Source organism: Phyllobates terribilis, unplaced genomic scaffold, assembly GCF_046119375.1.
Source record: "Phyllobates terribilis strain yellow unplaced genomic scaffold, ASM4611937v1 Scaffold_5__5_contigs__length_657084704, whole genome shotgun sequence".
Lineage (NCBI taxonomy): Eukaryota > Metazoa > Chordata > Amphibia > Anura > Dendrobatidae > Phyllobates > Phyllobates terribilis.
Window position 1 is genome coordinate 48,724,251 of NW_027362765.1, and position 19,590 is coordinate 48,743,840.

The 19,590-nt window shown below is 44.0% G+C and overlaps 1 protein-coding gene across 4 annotated transcripts in view; it reads right to left on the reverse strand.

The window, feature by feature from the left end:
- Window positions 1-3,948: 3,948 nt before the first annotated feature.
- LOC141271926 (uncharacterized) overlaps window positions 3,949-19,590 on the reverse strand; it is a 65,246-nt gene continuing 49,604 nt past the window's right edge. For 3 of the 4 annotated variants that reach the window (XM_073682174.1, XM_073682173.1, XM_073682172.1), the window contains one exon: window positions 3,949-7,522. In XM_073682174.1, the coding sequence (XP_073538275.1) occupies window positions 6,684-7,522 (839 nt within the window). In that variant the 3' untranslated portion in view covers window positions 3,949-6,683. The remainder of the gene's footprint in view (window positions 7,523-19,590) is intronic. The other variant, XM_073682175.1, reaches the window with a different exon arrangement.

Genomic DNA, 19,590 nt, shown 5'->3' on the forward strand with positions numbered 1-19,590 from the left:
CCAGAGATGCAGATGTTTTATGTGCAGCATGAGATGGTGCATTATCATGCAGAAAAATGATCTTGCTGTGAAATACACGGTTCTTCTTCTTGAACCATGGCAGGAAGTGCTGTTTGAGAAAATCCACATACATTATGGAGTTCATCTTTAGCGCCTTCAGGGATCCTAAAGGGGCCGACAATCTCTCTCCCCATGATTCCAGCCCAAAACATTACTCCACCTCCTCCTTGTTGGCGCTGTAGCCGTGTTTGCGTGGGGTGTCCATCAACCAGCCATCCTCCACTCCATCCATCTGGACCATCGAGCGCTGCACGGCACTCATCCGTGAACAAAACAGTTTTGAAATCAGTCTTCATGTAATGTTTGGCCCACTGGAGCCGTTTCTGCTTGTGTGAAGTGGATAGAGGAGGTCGACAGGATGGCGTATGCACAGCTGCAAACCTCTGAAGGACCCTGCATCTTGTTGTTCGGGGGACGTTGGAGGCACAAGCAGCTTCAAAAACTTGTCTGCTGCTATGACAAGGCTTTTTTGCCGCTGCTCTTTCAACCTGACGTAATTGCCTGTAGGAAAGAGTCCTCAATTTGCCCTTATCAGCACGCACACGTGTGTACTGTGAATCAGCTACATACTTCTTGATTGCCAAGACACTTCATCCTGATCATCGCACAATGTTGATTGTAGTCATGCCTTGACCTAAACACTCCACAATTTGTTGCTTCTCAGCAGCCGACACATCCTTTTTCTTTCCCATTTTGGCAGAAAATGTAGGCTGCTTAATAATGTGAGAGAGCCTTCTTAAGTAATCTTGCCTTTCATTGGACACACCTGCCAAACTAATTAGCACAGGTGTCTGCAATTGCTTACAGTGATATAAAGAGCCCTGACACACATCACCATCAATGAGTTTAACTGACAAACAAACAAATTCTTCCCTTATCACTCCTAAACACTTTTTGCATAATAATTTGGAACGCGGTGTACATGTGCTTTTCCACAAAACACCAGCGGTTCACGTAGTGAATCTTACAGTTCTAACTTGCCAACCGTGGTCTGTATGGAATTGTTCAATAAAGGGCCCAAAATTAAGATAACATAGATGGGAGAGGTCTCTATGAATAGGAATTCCTAAGTATTTGATACCCTGTGAGGGCCAGGCAAAGGGAAAGTTGGACTGGATGGAATCCTATATGGATTTGGGGAGGGAGACATCGAGGGCCTCAGACTTCGCTGCATTGATTTTAAAATTTTACCATGTAACAAAGTGATCTATTTCAGCCATAACAGCATGGATGGATATATGTGATTGAGTGATATATACTAGGACATCATCAGCAAATAGAGAGCACTTGTACTCGGTGCCTCCCACCTCAATCCACCTAATATTGGGGTTATGGCGAATTGATGAGAGCAGGTGCTCCATCACTAGGATGTATAAGAGAGGGGACAGAGGACATCCCTGCCTTGTCCCATTGGTGATTGTGAAAGGTGATGAAAATGTTCTGACGCACCCCCTGGGCCTTGGGACACCCGGAGCCGGACCCTTTTTGGTGGATGCTGGTGGTTGTAGTCTTCGTGGCGGCGACCCGGTTCCGTGGCTCAGGGCGGTCAAACCAGTGGCGGAACTATTTATGTGGTTTTGATGTTTAAATGTCCGACTACGCCACCCGTGGATTGCGGTCAGAGTGAACCGCCGCTACAGGGCAGACCGCTGAGGCTGGTGTTGTGGGTGCAGCAGAGCGTAGCATAACTCCCCATGGGAGGAGTATAGCCTCAGGGCAGTGTATGCGGAGGATGGGGGTGATGGTGCAGGGCAGCAGCAGTAATGACACGGAGTCAGTGATGCAGTCCAGGGCCTTTACTCACAGTTCTTATTATCCAGACCACGTCTGCAGGTAACGGCTGCCCACGTCGTACTGTGCTCACCAGGTGAGGGGCTCAGACAACTCCCAGATAACTTTGGAGCACTTCACAGGACCCCCTTTGTGTGTCCTTTGTCTGGCCTTTCTTACCAACACTTCTGTCCGGCTGCCTCGGGCCTCCTCTTGGTAAACTTGGCGCCAGTTTCCCTGACCCTATGTGGTGCCTTCCTAGCGGGTGTAGCGAGGGGCTGCGCCACATAAAATGTCAGAGCCTCCGGTTTCTAGCTGAGGGTCGTTTCCTGCCTCCACTAGTTCGGGGACCGGTCTCCCCCTTTGGCCTGACCCCTCCACGCAGGTGGATTCGGGCGTGCGGTGGCGACTCGCCCGTCCGCACCCCTGGGATCCCTTCTTTCCTCGTTCCTGGAGCCTTCTCCGCTCCTCTTCCTTCCTTCTCCCTCTTCCAGGCCTGGGCCTCTGTTACTAGGCCCGCCTCCGGAGCAGAGCTCATGCAGAGCCCCTGCTCCCTGCCACTTCTGCTCAGACTTCTCTGCACTGAACTAAGATGGTGCCCACCTTTTATACTCCCTTCTCAATGCACCCAGGAACTGCTTCCTCCCTGCTCCTGCACTACAGGGTTCCCCTTCCTCAGTGTTCCCTCCCCCCACTCCAGCCAGGGACAGGGACTGTCGTGCCCATCTCAGGGGCATATTGGTCGCCCTGCCCCACGGCAATGTGGTGTAATGCATGCAGGTGTCGGGTCCTGATCCACACTCCATCCTTACCTGAGAGTGAGATATCACACCTCTGGGTGAGGTGCAATACGTCTGTAGCAACCGAGCCCTCAGGGTGCTACAGTTCCATTTATCTTCAGCCTAGGTGACGTATTGCGATACAGGGCCGTGATTTTGGCTATAAAAGGGTCCCCTAGACCCCTACTCCAAGCTTTTTAAGAGAATCATATATGGCGTGCCAGGAGACTCTATGGAATGCTTTCTCAGCATCCAACGAGAGTATCTAATTACAAATTTTTAACTGCATCTAGCCCAGGAAATACTTTGTGCCTAGTAGCAGTGTCTGCTAGTCAGCGGATTATCCCGGCTGTTAAGCAAGCTACACCACCTGTAGTTTAGACACTTAATTTTTTCAAAGGAAATGCTTCGGGACCATGGGATACTCAGTGAAGAGCATCAGGAGGCACCCCAAGGCATAGGGGCTGGGACTGGCAGTAGGATGCCTTGCGGTGGACAGCCGAGCTCGATCCTTATAAAAGCTTTTTAACTGCAGCAGCTTTAGTGGACGCTACTGGAGCTGGAATTACGCGGCTGCTGGCATGAGACTTGCCCTCCAATAGATCCTTGTAAATGGATTTAAAGTGTATTCATTCAAATTAGAGAGACAATTTAAATTAAAAAGCTTAGAGCTGCCTCCACCACAGGGGGGCTCGCTCGACCCACCAGCGGACAGGCACCAGTATTGGGAGAGGGGGGCTGGCCATCAGGGTTCACCGCGGCTCTGGCACAAACCCGGCGACACGGAGGTGGCACGGGCAGGAGCGGACTGGCCGTGTCGGCTTCTCACTTTTTGGATTTTAGAAGGGCATGACATGCCTATATCTGTGTCTCCCCCTCCTTTTACTCCTCCACCTCTTTTATTTTCGCATGACTATATGTACTTGTCACTTTTCCATGTGTTAGTTGTGTCTTCTGAGCAGTTTGTCAGCTTTTGGACACCTTTGAAGGTGTTTTCTATGTGTTTCTATGTGTTTTTGTTTGCCTGCCATTGGTTTTAACGGTGTTCGAAGGTGTTCGACGAACAGTTCGACGAACAGTTCGGCGAACACACGGGTGTTCGACGAACCGAACCGAACTCGAACACTACGGGGGTGGCTCAACACTAGTTCTAACACCCAGGCAGATAATCACATGGGATCATGCTGGGCCATCTGCAAAGCCCAACATGGAGCACAACAGAGTTTAGTGGACCAACTTGAAGGAAGCAAAGCACTGATCTGGGACAGGTGCATAACACATACGAGAAAAAAAGCAATTATACATATATGCCATAGTATTAATACGATACAGAAATTGATTAACTCAGCATTTTTTTTATTTAGGTTTCTCAGAAAATGGAAGTAAATATACATTTTTTGTGTCTTTTCATATTGTATTATATATAATATATATACCGTATACACTGTGTGCAGAATTATTAGGCAAGTTGTATTTTAGAGGATTATTTTTATTATTGATCAACAACTATGTTCTCAATCAACCCAAAAGACTCATAAATATCCAAGCTTAATATTTTTGGAAATTGGAGTGTTTTTTTTTTTACATTTGGCTATCTTAGGAGGATATATGTTTGTGCAGGTAACTATTACTGTGCAGAATTATTAGGCAACTTAATAAAAACCAAATATAATCCCATCTCACTTGTTTATTTTCACTAGGTAAACCAATATCAGTGCACAAAATTTAGAAATAAACATTTCTGACATGCAAAAACAAAAACCAAAAAAATGAGTGATCAATATAGCCACCTTTCTTTATGATGACACTCAACAGCCTTCCATCCATAGATTCTGTCAGTTGCTTGATCTGTTTTTGATCAACATTGCGTGCAGCAGTCACCACAGCCTCCCAGACACTGTTCCGAGAGGTGTACTGTTTTCCCTCCCTGTAGATCTCACATTTTATGATGGACCACAGGTTCTCTATGGGGTTCGGATCAGGTGAACAAGGCGGCCATGTCATTATTTTTTCTTCTTTTAGACCTTTACTGGCCAGCCACGCTGTGGAGTAGTTGGATGCATGTAATGGAGCATTGTCCTGCATGAAAATCATGTTTTTCTTGAACGATACCGACTTCTTCCTGTACCACTGCTTGAAGAAGTTGTCTTCCAGAAACTGGCAGTAGGTCTGGGAGTTGAGCTTCACTCCATCCTCAACCCGAAAAGGTCCCACAAGTTCATCTTTGATGATACCAGCCCATACAAGTACCCCACCTCCACCTTGCTGGCGTCTGAGTCGGAGTGGAGCTCTCTGCCCTTTACAGATCCAGCCTCTGGCCCATCCATCTGGCCCATCAAGAGTCACTCTCATTTCATCAGTCCATAAAACCTTTGAAAAATCAGTCTTAAGATATTTCTTGGCCCATTCTTGACGTTTTATCTTATGTTTCTTGTTCAAAGTGGTCGTTTTTCAGCCTTCCTTACCTTGGCCATGTCCCTGAGTATCGCACACCTTGTGCTTTTTGATACTCCAGTAACGTTGCAGCTCTGAAATATGGCAAAACTGGTGGTGAATGGCATCTTGGCAGCTTCACGCTTGATTTTCCTCAATTCATGGGCAGTTATTTTGCGCCTTTTTTGGCCAACACGCTTCTTGCGACCCTGTTGGCTATTTGCCATGAAACGCTTGATTGTTCGGTGATCACGCTTCAAAAGTTTGGAAAGTTCAAGACTGGTGCATCCTTCTGCAAGACATCTCACAATTTTGGACTTTTCAGAGCCCGTCAAATCTCTCTTCTGACCCATTTTGCCAAAGGAAAGGAAGTTGCCTAATAATTAAGCACACCTTATATAGGGTGTTGATGTCATTAGACAACACCCCTCCTCATTACAGAGATGCACATCACCAGATTTACTTAATTGGTAGTTGGCTCTCAAGCCTATGCAGCTACAGAAAAGGCTTCTTCGGAATACAGCCTCCCGCTGCTTAGACAACACTATAGTAACCAGATGGCAATAGCTGATGGAAGTGATGCCCCTTGACATGGAAAACTGTATTTCCTAGCAAAGAGATACAGTCTTCACAGGTGATTTGAATAAAAAGGTAATTTATTTACAATAAAAGTTAGTTAAAAAGATCTATAAAAATACTAAAAAAAGACGTATACTGAGACCCCTAAGAATAGGAGAAAGTGATCTGACCTGCTACAAAAGAGTACAGTATTTAAAGCAATATTCTGACTCACAGCCACTGGTCTTCAGCACATAATGTTGCACACCAGTAATAATTAAACAATACACAAACGACATAAATAATTAGTAGTTTTCATGGATCATTCTGTCTCAAAAGACTTGGAAGTGTCTGGTTTTTGTGAAATTATCTGATCTATAGATCAGCATCTTGGAGAACATGCTATCAGTTTCTGAAACAAAAACACAATTTGTAAAGCTGGAATGCAGCTGGCACATAAAGAGAAGTATATACTATTAGAAAAATACAATAAAGAAATTGATACATTTAGCAATTTTCATTTATGTTTTTGGGAAAAGGGGGGTGATTTGAACTTTAATATTTTTGCATTTTTTATATCTAAAAAAACAACCTTTTTTTTTACAATTTTTTTTTTTATAGTTAACCTAAAAGAACTTTAACATGCAATTTCTCATACAATATTGCAGTCTCTTAAAAAAATAAATGATTTCCTATGAAATCAAACTGTATTGTAACACAGCTTCTGGATGTCTTGACAACACAATGGAAGCCAGTGGGTGATAGGTGATGGAAAGAATGCCCCCCTATATCAAACCACTTCATTGTAATTGTAACAATTTACTGATGCATTTAAGGGGTTAATATGTTGCTATTAGTGCTGGTTCTGATTGTCTCACATTCGGGTGATGGTCATACAACATAGTTGGCACCCTCCAATGTTTGAAATGCAAATGTTAACAAAGGTTGAGAATATGTTTGTTGTAGACAGAACATTTCCCACATTATGGACATGAACATGGCTTTGCTCTTGTGTGAATCGTTGGGGGTCAAAAAACTGGTTGTCCCAGTAAAACATTTTCTTTATTCTAAACATAGAAATGACTACTCCTTTATGTGACTTCTCTGATGTATAATGAGATTTATTTTAGCCCCATAACATTTCCCACATTCCGAACAGGAAAATAGCTTCTCCCCTGTGTGACTTCTCTGATGTGTAACAAGATGTGATTTCTGGATAAAACATTTCCCACATTCTGAACATGAATATGGCTTTTCCCCTGTGTGACTTCTCAGATGTGTAACAAGATGTGATTTTTGGTTAAAACATTTCCCACATTCTGAACATAAATATGGCTTCTCCCCCGTGTGAATTCTCTGATGCGCAACAAGACTTGATTTCTGGCTAAAAGACGTTCCACATTCTGAACATGAAAATGGCTTTTCCTCTGCGTGACGTTTTTCATGTATAACAAGACTCACTTCCTTAGCAAAACATTTCCCACATTCTGAACATGAAAATGACTTTTCCCTTTTGTGAATTCTCTGATGCATAGCAAGACTCAACTTCCGGTCAAAACTTTTCACACATTTTGAACATGAAAATGTATTTTCTCCTGCGTGAATTCTTTGATGTGAAACAAGTTTTGACCTATATGTAAAATATTTCCCACATTCAGAACATGAATATGGAGTTTTCGCTGCGTGAGATCTTTGATGTTTAACATCCATTCTTTTATTTTCATTTTGCTTAACAGTCTGTGATGAATCAGAAGATAGGCCCTGTGGTAAACGTTTAGTTGGTACATCTTTGCTGTGAAGGGTTGGAAATGTATCTGGGATAATAGCATGCTCTTGTAGTATATGACAATCATCTGCTTTCAGATCTGTAGATATCATTTGTCCCTTGGAGTTCCTCATACAGTCACCTGCCAAAAATAAAACTGAGTTTCTTGAATACCTTTAGTATTTCAATGACATTACACTTCTCAATATTGAAACACAAAAGTAGGAAAAGTCATGGAATTCTGAAAACCACAGAATCGATAAAAGTGTTAAAGATGTGCAAATTATGAAAAAATGGAAACAAAACTGTCAAAATATCTCAATTTACTGTATTCAGTATCGAGTAGGAGCACCACATGCAGAAATTCATGCACTTACACACCTCGGCATGCAATCAGTGAGAGATGTCTGGCAATGGTGCTAACATAGAGAACACAGGAGCACTTGGTAAAGAAGATGTCTGCATTTGAGGACAAAAGCTAACACAGCCATGTAGCTATTATCATATGCTAAAACGGGATTTCTAGTTCCATTTCATAATACAGGGTGATTCAAAATATATGGGGCAAAAATTATAGCTTTGGTATTCAGAACCAAGAGAATACTACACAAATTTAATGCCATGGATAGTCATACAACCTATACACTACAGAGGATCAAAGTGATTTCCATTGGTGACTTAGCAGATACAGTGGGTATTCAGACCCCTTTAAATTTTTCACTCTTTGTTTCATTGCAGCCATTTGGTAAATTCTAAAAAGTTCATTTTTTTTTCTCATTAAAGTACACTCAGCACCCTATATTGACTGAAAAAAAAACAGAAATGTAAAATTTTTTGCAAATTTATTAAAAAAGAAAAACTGAAATATCACATGGTAATAAGTATTCAGACATTTTGCTCATATTTACACTCATATTTAAGTCACATGCTGTCCATTTCCTTGTGATCCTCCTTGAGATGGTTCTACTCCTTCATTGGAGTCCAGCTCTGTTTAATTAAACTGATAGCACTTGATTTGGAAAGGCACACACCTGTCTATATAAGACCTCACAGCTCACAGTGCATGTCCGACCAAATGAGAATCATGAGCTCAAAGGAACTGCCCAAGGAGTTCAGAGACAGAATGGTGGCAAGGCAAATATCTGGCCAAGGTTACAAAATAATTTCTGCATTACTCAAAGTTCCTAAGAGCACAGTGGCCTCCATAATCCTTAAATGGAAGAAGTTTGGGACCACCAGAACTCTTCCTAGACCAGTCCGTCCAGCCAAACTGAGCAATCGTGGGAGAAGAGCCCTGGTGAGACAGGTAAAGAAGAACTCCAAGATCACTGTGGCTGAGCTCCAGAGATGCAGTAGGGAAATGGGAGAAAGTTACACAAAGTCAACTATCACTGCAGCCCTCCACCAGTTAGGCCTTTATGGCAGTGTGGCCCGACGGAGGCCTCTCCTCAGTGCAAAACATATGAAAGCCTGCATAGAGTTTGCTCAAAAACACATGAAGGACTCACAGACTATGAGAAATAAGATTCTCTGGTCTGATGAGATGAAGATAGAACTTTTTGGTGATAATTCTAAGCGTATGTGTGGAGAAAACCAGGCACTGCTCATCACCTGCCCAATACAATCCCAACAGTGAAACATGGTGGTGACAGCATCATGCTATGGGGGTGTTTTTCAGCTGCAGGACAGGACAACTGTTCGCAATTGAAGGAAACATGAATGCGGCCAAGTACAAAGTTATCCTGGATGAAAACCTCTTCCAGAGTGCTCTGGACCTCAGACTTGGACGATGGTTCACCTTCCAACAAGACAATTACCCTAAGCACACAGCTAAAATAATAAAGGAGTGGCTTCAGAACAACTCTGTGACCATTCTTGACTGGCCCAGCCAGAGCCCTGACCTACACCCAATTGAGCATCTCTGGAGAGACCTTCAAATGGCTGTCCACCAACGTTCACCATCCAACCTGACAGAACTGGAGAGGATCTGCAAGGAAAAATGGCAGAGGATCCCCAAATCCAGGTGTAAAAAACGTGTTGAATCATTCCCAAGAAGACTCATGGCTGTACTAGCTCAAAAGGGTGCTTCTACTCAATACTGAGCAAAGGGTCTGAATACTTATGACAATGTGATATTTCAGTTTTTCTTTTTTAATAAATTTGCAAACATTTCTACATTTCTGCTTTTTTTTCAGTCAAGATGGGGTGCAGAGTGTACCTTAATGAGAGAAAAAAATGAACTTTTTAGAATTTACTAAATGGCTGCAATGAAACAAAGAGTGAAAAATTTAAAGGGGTCTGAACACTTTTCGTACCCACTGTATCTAGGTGGTAGTCCAGTTCTGTCTAGACATGTGCTAGCAAATCTTCAGATATCCACTGTTTCAGTGACGCATTGTCTCAAGGAGTTAAAATCCTTTGCCTGAAGAAAGACAGAGGGCAGATACACTGAGGCTAAGTGCCCACGATGCAGAAATGCGGCATATTTTTTCCGCTTCTCCCTGGCAGGAAAAACGCATGCGGATTTTATATGCGTTTTTCCTGCCAGGTAGAAGCGTTTGTGAAGCGTTCTTCACATGCATTTCTGCATGCGGGTGTCAAGCGCTTTCCAAGCGATTTTAGCATCACTTGGAAAAGTGCTTGACAACTTGGTCACACTATATAAATCCATACAACCGGTGTGACAAAGTAATAGTTAAAAAAAAATAAAGATTATACTTACCTTCCGATGGCCACCGGTGTTTTCTCCGCTATGTCCAGTCTGTTGTATGGCTCGCGGTGGTGTGAAAGGACCTGCCATGGTGTCATTTAGTCATGTGACAGGTCACGTGACCGCCAACGTGACCCATACAACAGACCGGACACAGCGGAGAAAACACCGGAGGCCATCGGAAGGTAAGTATAATCTTTATTTTTTATTTTAAATTCTTTTTTTTAACAGGTTCTATGGTATCTCCTCTTCTCCAGACCCGGGTACTATCCGCACATTGAATCGCATAATATCTGCTTATGCACATGTGCTCATACGGATATTATGCAATTCAATGCAAGTCAATGGCGGCAATTACGCTGCGTGTCCCCAAAATTAATGGACATGCTGCGTATTTTTCCGCAATGATAATCCGCAGCGGAAATTTCCGCAGCATGTGCATAGCACATGCGGATTATCATTGGGGACCATGGGGCACGTATTACCAAGTGTTTTCGCTGCGGAAATTCTGCGACAAAAACACTTGAAAAACGCATAGTGGGCACGCAGCCTGATTCCTTGATTTAGCCCCACAGAATGAAGCTGCAGGATGTGCATTGGAAGTGCATTGAGGTGAAGGGTACATTGCTGGAAAAGGAAAAAAAAAAAAAAAAAAACTCTTTAAATTTCTTAGTTTGCGAGTGTGAACGAGCTGCGTGTGTCCGGAGCGTAAGTGCGAACGAAAGTAAGTGTGTGACTTGTTTTTCAGTGACTTTGGATTCAGGGAGTTTGGAAGGGAGGACTTAGGACTGAATTGCTGACTGTATTTCATTCTTTCTTTACTTTACTTTTTACTTAATTAATCCACCTGACCTACTTATCTGATTCCCCCGTCCATACTTGATACTTAATTGACCCCCGTCCATACTTAACTGATCCCCCGCCGGTATCTAATTGATACACTTGCACATCCCTAATTGATCCCCGTCCATACACCTATATATAAATAATTGTGTTTTGTACTTGTGTATATATATACTGACTGTATCCCCATATTTAGAATGACGTCCATGTTGGCCGGAGCCGTGCAGTGTACATCTTGCGCAATGTATGCATTCCGTGAGCAACCGCTCGAGGATCCATACTGCTGCGAGAGATGTGAGCATATCGTGCACTTGGAAGCCCAAATTCTGGATCTAAGTGCTCAGATAGCGGTACTGAGGAGCATCGACAACATGGAACGGAGTTTGCTGCTCACCGAGCAGACACTCAATGGGTCAATACTGGGGGTGGAGCATAGAGGGGAAGTGCAGGCTGAACAGGCAGGGAGCTGGATAACAGTTAGGAGGGATAGAGGGAAGAAGTATAGGAAGGCTGGTTCAGAACCGGCATTATTGGAGCACGACAGATCCTCTGACCGCCGGGGGAGTGTATGCTCCAGTAATGAGGGGGAGGGGGGAAGTGTAGGGCAGGCAAGACAGGTTCTGGTAGTGGGTGACTCTATTATTAGGGGGACAGACAGGGCAATCTGTCACAAAGACCGGGATCGCCGAACGGTGTGCTGCCTCCCTGGCACTCGAGTCCGGCACATCGCGGATCGGGTTGACAGGTTACTGGGTGGGGCTGGCGAAGACCCAGCGGTCATGGTCCACATCGGCACCAATGACAAAGTGAGTGGTAGATGGAGGGTCCTTAAAAATGATTTCAGGGACCTAGGTAGGAAGCTTAGGGCAAGGACCTCCAAGGTAGTTTTCTCAGAAATACTACCAATCCCGCGAGCCACACAGGAGCGCCAACGGGAAGTTAGGGAGGTGAATAAGTGGCTAAAGATTTGGTGCAAGGCAGAAGGGTTTGGGTTCATGGAGAACTGGGCCGACTTCGCGGTCGGCTACAGGCTCTACCGTAGGGACGGGCTGCACCTCAATGGGGAGGGTGCAGCGGTGCTGGGGAAGAAGATGGCTAATAGGTTGGAGGAGTTTTTAAACTAGAGACGGAGGGGGGGAACCAAGGAAGTAGGTGGGATGTGAGGCAAGCAAGGGGGAAGGGGAGAAGTGAATATAATGAGGGTGGAGAGGGGGGTGGGGATAGTACAGTTAGATCGTTAGAGAAGAATAGGATGCTAAATAACCCCAAAGTTTTATCTTGCATGCTGACCAACGCAAGAAGCCTGACCAATAAGGCGGATGAGCTGCGGGCGCTTATATCGGAGGAGAGGTATGACATCGTAGGTATAACAGAGACTTGGCTAGACGATAGCTACGACTGGGCGGTAAATTTATTAGATTATAGTTTATTTAGAAGGGACCGGAAACAGGGGAAAGGCGGAGGAGTCTGCTTATATGTAAAGTCATGTCTAAAACCCAGACTAAGGGAAGATATAGGAGAGGGAGAAGAGGGGGTCGAGTCCATGTGGGTAGAGATAGAGGGGGCAAAAAATAATAATAAAATATTACTGGGGGTCTGCTATAAGCCACCAAATATAACAGAGGAGAATGAGAATCTGCTATTAGAACAAATAGACAAAGTAGCAAAACATAATGAAGTGATTGTAATGGGGGATTTCAACTACCCGGATATTGACTGGGAAACAGAAACCTGTAGATCTCAGAAAGGAAAAAGGTTCTTGACAAATATTAAGGATAATTATCTCTCCCAACTAGTGCAGGAACCAACGAGAGGGAAGGCCGTGTTGGACTTAATATTGACTAATAGGCCTGATAGAATAACTGAGGTACAGATAGGGGGGCACCTAGGTAATAGCGACCATAATATTATCGACTTCAAAATGCCCTTCAGTAGGGTTATCAATAAGGGAACAACAAAAACATTAAACTTTAGGAGGGCGAAGTTTGATCAGCTGATAGAAAACCTTCAACTTATTGACTGGGACAAAGTACTTAATCAATGGAATACGAATAGTAAATGGGAAACCTTCAAAAGAATTCTGAATACTCAGTGCGAGAGGTATATACCGTATGGGAATAAAAGGGCCAGAAATAAGAGGAAACCAATATGGTTGAATAAGAACGTAAAAGGGGCGTTAAATAGCAAAAAAGAGGCATTCAAGAGATTAAAACAGGAAAACAGCAAGGAGGCAATAATGTGTTACAAGGAAAAAACGAGAACCTGTAAAAAACAAATAAAAATAGCGAAGGAGGAAACAGAGAGACGTATTGCTAGGGAAAGTAGATCAAATCCCAAACTGTTCTTTACGTATATAAATAGTAAAAGGATTAAATCGGATAATATTGGACCGATAAAAAGTGAGGAAGGCAAAATCATAGAGAAAGATGAGGATAAAGCTAATCTATTAAATAATTTTTTTTCAACAACTTTCACAAAGGAAATAGAACTAACAGGAGAAATGAGAAGTGACAAGCTTAATCCTCCACTAAGTATGACTAATCTAACCCAAGCTGGGGTACAGAAACGCCTCAGTAACATTAAAATAAACAAATCACCAGGACCTGATGGCATACACCCACGGGTACTAAGGGAACTAAGTAATGTGATAGACAGACCGTTATATCTTATATTTAAGGACTCTGTTGAGACTGGGTCTGTACCACTTGATTGGCGACAGGCGAATGTAGTGCCAATATTCAAAAAGGGAGCGAAAAGTGACGCCGGAAACTATCGGCTGGTGAGTCTGACGTCCGTTGTGGGCAAAATTTTTGAAAGCTTCATTAAAGAGGCAATTACGGAGCATCTTGATGCTAATAATCTTTTAATCCCGAACCAACATGGATTCATGAGGAATCGCTCCTGCCAAACAAACCTGATTGACTTCTACGAGGAGGTTAGCTCTCGATTAGATCAGGGGGAACCAGTGGATGTCGTGTATCTCGACTTCTCAAAAGCGTTCGATAGCGTGCCACATAATAGGTTGGTATACAAAATGAGAATGATGGGGCTGGGGGAAAATGTCTGCAAGTGGGTAGCTAACTGGCTAAAGGATAGAAGGCAGAGGGTGGTTATAAATGGAATATTCTCAGATTGGGTAAGCGTCACTAGTGGGGTACCACAGGGGTCTGTACTAGGCCCAATGTTATTTAATATCTTTATTAACGACATAGTCAACGGGATAAATAGTAAAATATCAATATTTGCAGATGACACAAAGTTATGTAAAACAATTAATACAAAAGAGGACAGTGCAGACCCACAGAGGGATTTGGATAAGCTGGGTAGGTGGAGCATTAAATGGCAAATGAGGTTTAACGAGGAGAAATGTAAGGTCATACATATGGGAAGGAAAAATGGAAGTCACCAGTACTCACTGAATGGGAAATCATTGGGGAATTCTGAGATCGAGAAGGACTTGGGCATCTTGATTGATAGCAAACTAAATTGGAGTGCCCAAAGTCAGGCCGCTGCTGTAAGGGCAAACAGGGTAATGGGATGTATCAGAAGAGGTATAGCTGCAAAGGATGAGAACATTGTTCTTCCACTGTACAAAGCACTGGTCAGACCACACTTGGAGTACTGTGCTCAGTTATGGGCCCCAATATATAGAAAGGATATAAATGAGCTTGAAAAGGTACAAAGGAGTGCAACAAAATTAATAAAGGGAATGGAGGGACTGCAATACCCAGAGAGGTTGGCAAAACTAGGACTATTCAGCCTGGAAAAGAGAAGGTTGAGGGGGGACATAATAAATGTGTACAAATATGTTAGGGGACAGTATAGAGATCTTGCCCGGGATTTGTTCAAAAGGAGGGATATTACGGTAACAAGAGGGCATTCACTAAGACTGGAAGAGAAAAGGTTTCAGCACCAGCATAGGAAGGGGTTCTTTACGGTAAGAGCAGTGAGAATATGGAATTCACTGAGTGAGGAGACGGTAATGTCAGATTCACTACACCAGTTCAAGCGGGGACTGGATGCATTTCTAGATACCAGGCAGATTTCAGCGTATACTTAAAAATAAAATAAAATAGTAGGTTGATACAGGGATTTATTCTGACTGCTGGTTTCAGAGTCGGGAGGGAATTTTTCCTCAGGTGAAGATTGGCCAAATCATTTGGGGTTTTTGCCCTCCTCTGGATCAACTTTAGCAATTACAGAACTAACAGGTCGAACTTGATGGACGCAAGTCTTTATTCGGCTTTACAAACTATGTTACTATGTTACTATGATGTTACACCTGGTGATTGTGGAGGCAAGCGCAACATTGGTGAATCATGTCTAGCGAGGCAGATCCAACGGTCCAGTAGAGTTTAATTTAGGTATCAGTAAACATCCAAATGCACCATTCTGATGATAAAATATCCGCCAACCGTGGGCCATATTTGGAATAAGTCATTCCTTTAACATCCCCAGATAGGAGTAGCTAGTGACACAATGCTCAGCAAAAAAGAAGGGTCCATAGACTTAGTGCCTGTTCATTGCACAGAACACATTTACTTTGGGTGAGTCCCTCATGTGTTCGATAAGCGCTCAAATTCTAACATTGGGGCGAATGACCTCACTGACGTAAAAAGTAGCCCCATCACTGAACACCAGCCTCCCAGCGATTTCATCTACTTCCAATCAGCTCTGCAAGTCAATGGGTGGTTATTTGGTTTCATCTTGTGAAGATGATGCGATCTGTATTTGGTAAGACAGCTACCGGACATACAGTTGATGGGGAGGTATGTATCTCAGAGATGGTTGTCATCTGTGATGCAATCCTGGAGTATTGCTCTAGTGCACAAAGCACTAAGAGGATTGTTTGGTGCATCTGGGCCAGGTTTTACGGGCAGCCTGAGAGACGGGCATGTCTGGCTGCCCACATACCTCACCTCTGGGTGTGGTAAAGAGGTTAAAATGGAGTCTATTATTTGGCACATGGTCTGTGTATGGACAGAGAAGGCCTCCTGTGTGTTATTTCCAGACTGAGCCGGTGTACTGGATGCTATCCAGCCTGTGTGACCAGGACTGGGTAACAAGAGACTTCGTCTAAAGGACTATTTTTTCTTTGTTTTGCCTACACTGAAGGCTGTTTATATTCCGTTTGCTTGTGGACGGTTTATGAAGCAATAAACCGACATAGACATGTAAATGGAAACGCTTCCTGTTTTGCCTCCCGACGCACCCAAGTGAGTAGCATTTCTTACAATTGCTTACAACACAGACATTTTCAGAAGATACGCCATAGCGTTGTTTGTGGCAAATGTAGTTCCATAGTCTGCTTGACATTCTAGAACTCACGCTCATATATTTGGATGCTTGGATGCTGTTCATTCACTCCAGAAGTCTTTGGCCAGTCTGAACTTTTCCCATGATACAATCCTGCTCACCATTATTGGCACCCCTTCATTTTTTTCATAAACTCTACAATATCTTCAGAAATAAATGGAAATGTACCAAAGTTATATCCTCAGGATTTTTAAATTAGTGGCCCAAAGTAATACAAAAAACATTGTTTTTCAACTTCCATGTTGCAATTTCAAAGAAGAAACGTAATGAACAGCATGTGCAGCAATAAAGGCACCCCTAATTAATACTTGGTTGCACACTCTTTGGCATTGCTGACAGCTGTGTTTTGTGTGTATTGCTGACAGCCTCCAAACGTTTCTTGTAGCCATCTATAAGCTTCTTGCACTTCTCAGCTGGAATTTTCTCCCACTCTTCCTTTGCAGTTTGTTCAAGCTCTTGAATGCTTGGAGGGTTCTTTTTCCCAATGGAAGATATCAGCGCACCCCAAAGATTTTCAATGAGATTGAGGTCAGGACTCATTGCTGGCCATTTTAAAACAGTCCATTTTTTCTTTTTCAACCATTCCTGTGTACTTTTGGATGTGTGCTTTGGGTCATTGTCTTGCTGGAGAACGCATGATGCTCGACTCAAACCAAGTTTTCTTACACTGGGTAGGACATTTCGCTCTAAAATCTCTTCATAATTCTCTGATTTCATGATTCTTGTGATACGGTAAAGGCCTCCAGTACCAGATGCAGCAAAGCAACCCCACAGCATGATGGATCTTCCACCATGCTTAAGTGTTGGTAAGGTATTCTTTTCCTTATAAGCTTCATTACGCCATCTGTAAACAAACTGTTTCTTTGCATTGCCAAAAAGCTCTATTTTTGTTTCATCTGCCGACAGGACATTTTCCAATAAGGATTCTGGTTTGTCAAGGTACTCTTTGGCAAAGATCAGCAGTTCCTTTTTATGTATTTTCTTCAGCATTTGTTTCTCCCTTGGCCTTTGCCCATAAAGCTCTACTTGGTTTAGTGTGCGGCATATGGTACTTGTTGAAACCATGACCCCTGACTGTTCCAGGTTGGCCTTCAAGCCCTTGGATGTTTGACGTGGTATTTTTTCCACCATTCACACCAACCTTCGTAGACATCTCTTGTCAATTTTCCTCTTTCCCCAACATCCAGGGAGGTCTTAACAGTAACATACTTGACAAACTTCTTGATAACATTGTGCACTGTTGAAACTGGGATACCAAGGTCTTTGGAGATGGCCTTATACCCTGTGGAAGTCTTGTGTTTGCTAATAAGAGCAGTTCTGATGTCCTCAGACAGCTCCTTTGTCTTCACCATAGTTACAAAGGAACTGGGCCTACCATGTGACTTATTAAAACACTGAAGTCATCATTCATTGGCTAATTCATATCACATGGGCACCGATAATTAATGACAGGAGAATCTCTTTTATGATTTACCACAGGCGAGTCAAAATGTGTTTCCATACTAAATTAATGTAAAGGGTGCAAATACCAATGTCACAGCAAGCTTTAGGCTTTTCTATTTTTTCCTCCCATTGTTTTTTGCTTTAAATTGTTTATCCTTTGCTGTTTTGTATTTAACACGAGTGCCCTATACAAAAAACTGTTTCACTTGATTCATTTTTTCAAGAGATATTCCACATTATGTATTTAAACTTCATGGGTGCCAATAATGATGAGCAGGACTATATAAGCATCCAGTGAGTTTGAATTGATTCACCCAATGCAAAATGTAGTTTCCACGAGGAGCACGTGTGCCAAACATATTGTCCAAGTTTTGTTGTACTGTCTGTCACAACAGACCCTCTTCTTGCAAATTCCAACATGCAAAAAGCTTTTTGTTTTGGCTTCAACGTCGCCATCATATGTCACATTATGAAAGTACACTTTAAATTCGGCTCTTGAAAAATGAAAGCTGTACTGTGGTTGGTTGTTATGAGCAAGTTTTGCTTTGATTTTCTTTCACTGGTCATTTACTACTGATGCTACTGTAGCACCCTGAGGACTCGGCTGCTACAGGGGTATTGCACCTCGACCCAGAGGTGTGGTATTCCACTCCCGGGTAAGGATGGAGTGTGGGACTGAGCTCAGTAGGCTGCATGCACTACATACATCCCATTTCCGGGGGACAAAACTACGGTACTCCCACCAAGTATATGTGCAGGTACGACAGCGTCTGTCCCTGGCTGGAGTGGGAGGGGGGGTGGAACATCCCAGTAGTGTAGGGGCAGATAGGGGGAGTAGTCTGGGTAAAGCTAGGAGCTCATTGGGTGCTAGTCACCTGGGCTCACACATAGAGGGAGTATATATGGTGGGCACCATCTTAGGACAGGGTCTTTTTAGCCTGAGGAGCAGAGCAGAAGAGTTCAGCCAGGAGGGCTGACAGGGAGCTGTGGCTCCGGCTGGGCCCAGCTCCAGAGCCAAGCCTGCAGAGGAGAGAGGAGAAAGAAGGACCCAGAGAGAAAGACAGAGGGAACCCCAAGAACCCAGAAACAGACCAGAAAGGGTGAAGGGTTGGCGGACACGGGTACCGGAACCCGAACTGGTGGAGGCCACTTATCCTCAGCCAGGAACCGAAGGTCATGGTCAAGATTTGCCACGACCCTCACCAAATCCACCAGAAAGGCACACCAAGCATAGGGTCAGGGAACCCAGAGGAGGTTTGACCACTAAGAGACCCGAGGGAGCCGGCCAAAGGTGGATCCCTGGTGGGAACGGCCAGAGACAGAGAGAGAGAAGGGAGCTCAGGACCACGCTTCAGAACTGCCTGGGGGTTAGCCGAGTCCAGGACCTGGTGGACGCAGCACGGCTCGGGTGGTCACTCAAGGCCAGAGTGACTGAGAGAACACTTGTGAGTAAAACCCCTGAAACTGCATCTCCTGACTCTGACTCTTCTTACTGACCGTCACAACCCCCATCATCTTCACCTGCTGCCCTGAGGCCATACCCCTCCCGTTGGGGGTTATACCATCATCGCTGCACCCATACCACCGGCCTCAGCGGACTGTGCTGCAGCGGCGGCTGCAAAGCCGCACTCAACGGGTGGCGTAGTCGACATCCAAGTTAACATCTACTGCCATAGACTGCCACTTAGTTTGACTCCCTGGGCACGGACTGGATCACCGCCACGAGACTACAACCCTCAAAAGATCCGGCTCCGGGTAAGCTCCCGCATGCGCAACGCTGCGCGACACAGGCCCAGGGGTGCGTCTACTTTTGGCGTAGTCGGCAGGATAACGTGCCCGCAACCACCGGGTACTGCGTGCCTGAAGAAAAGTTCATATTTACCGTAAAAAGAAGTCTCCCGCCAATTCCGGAG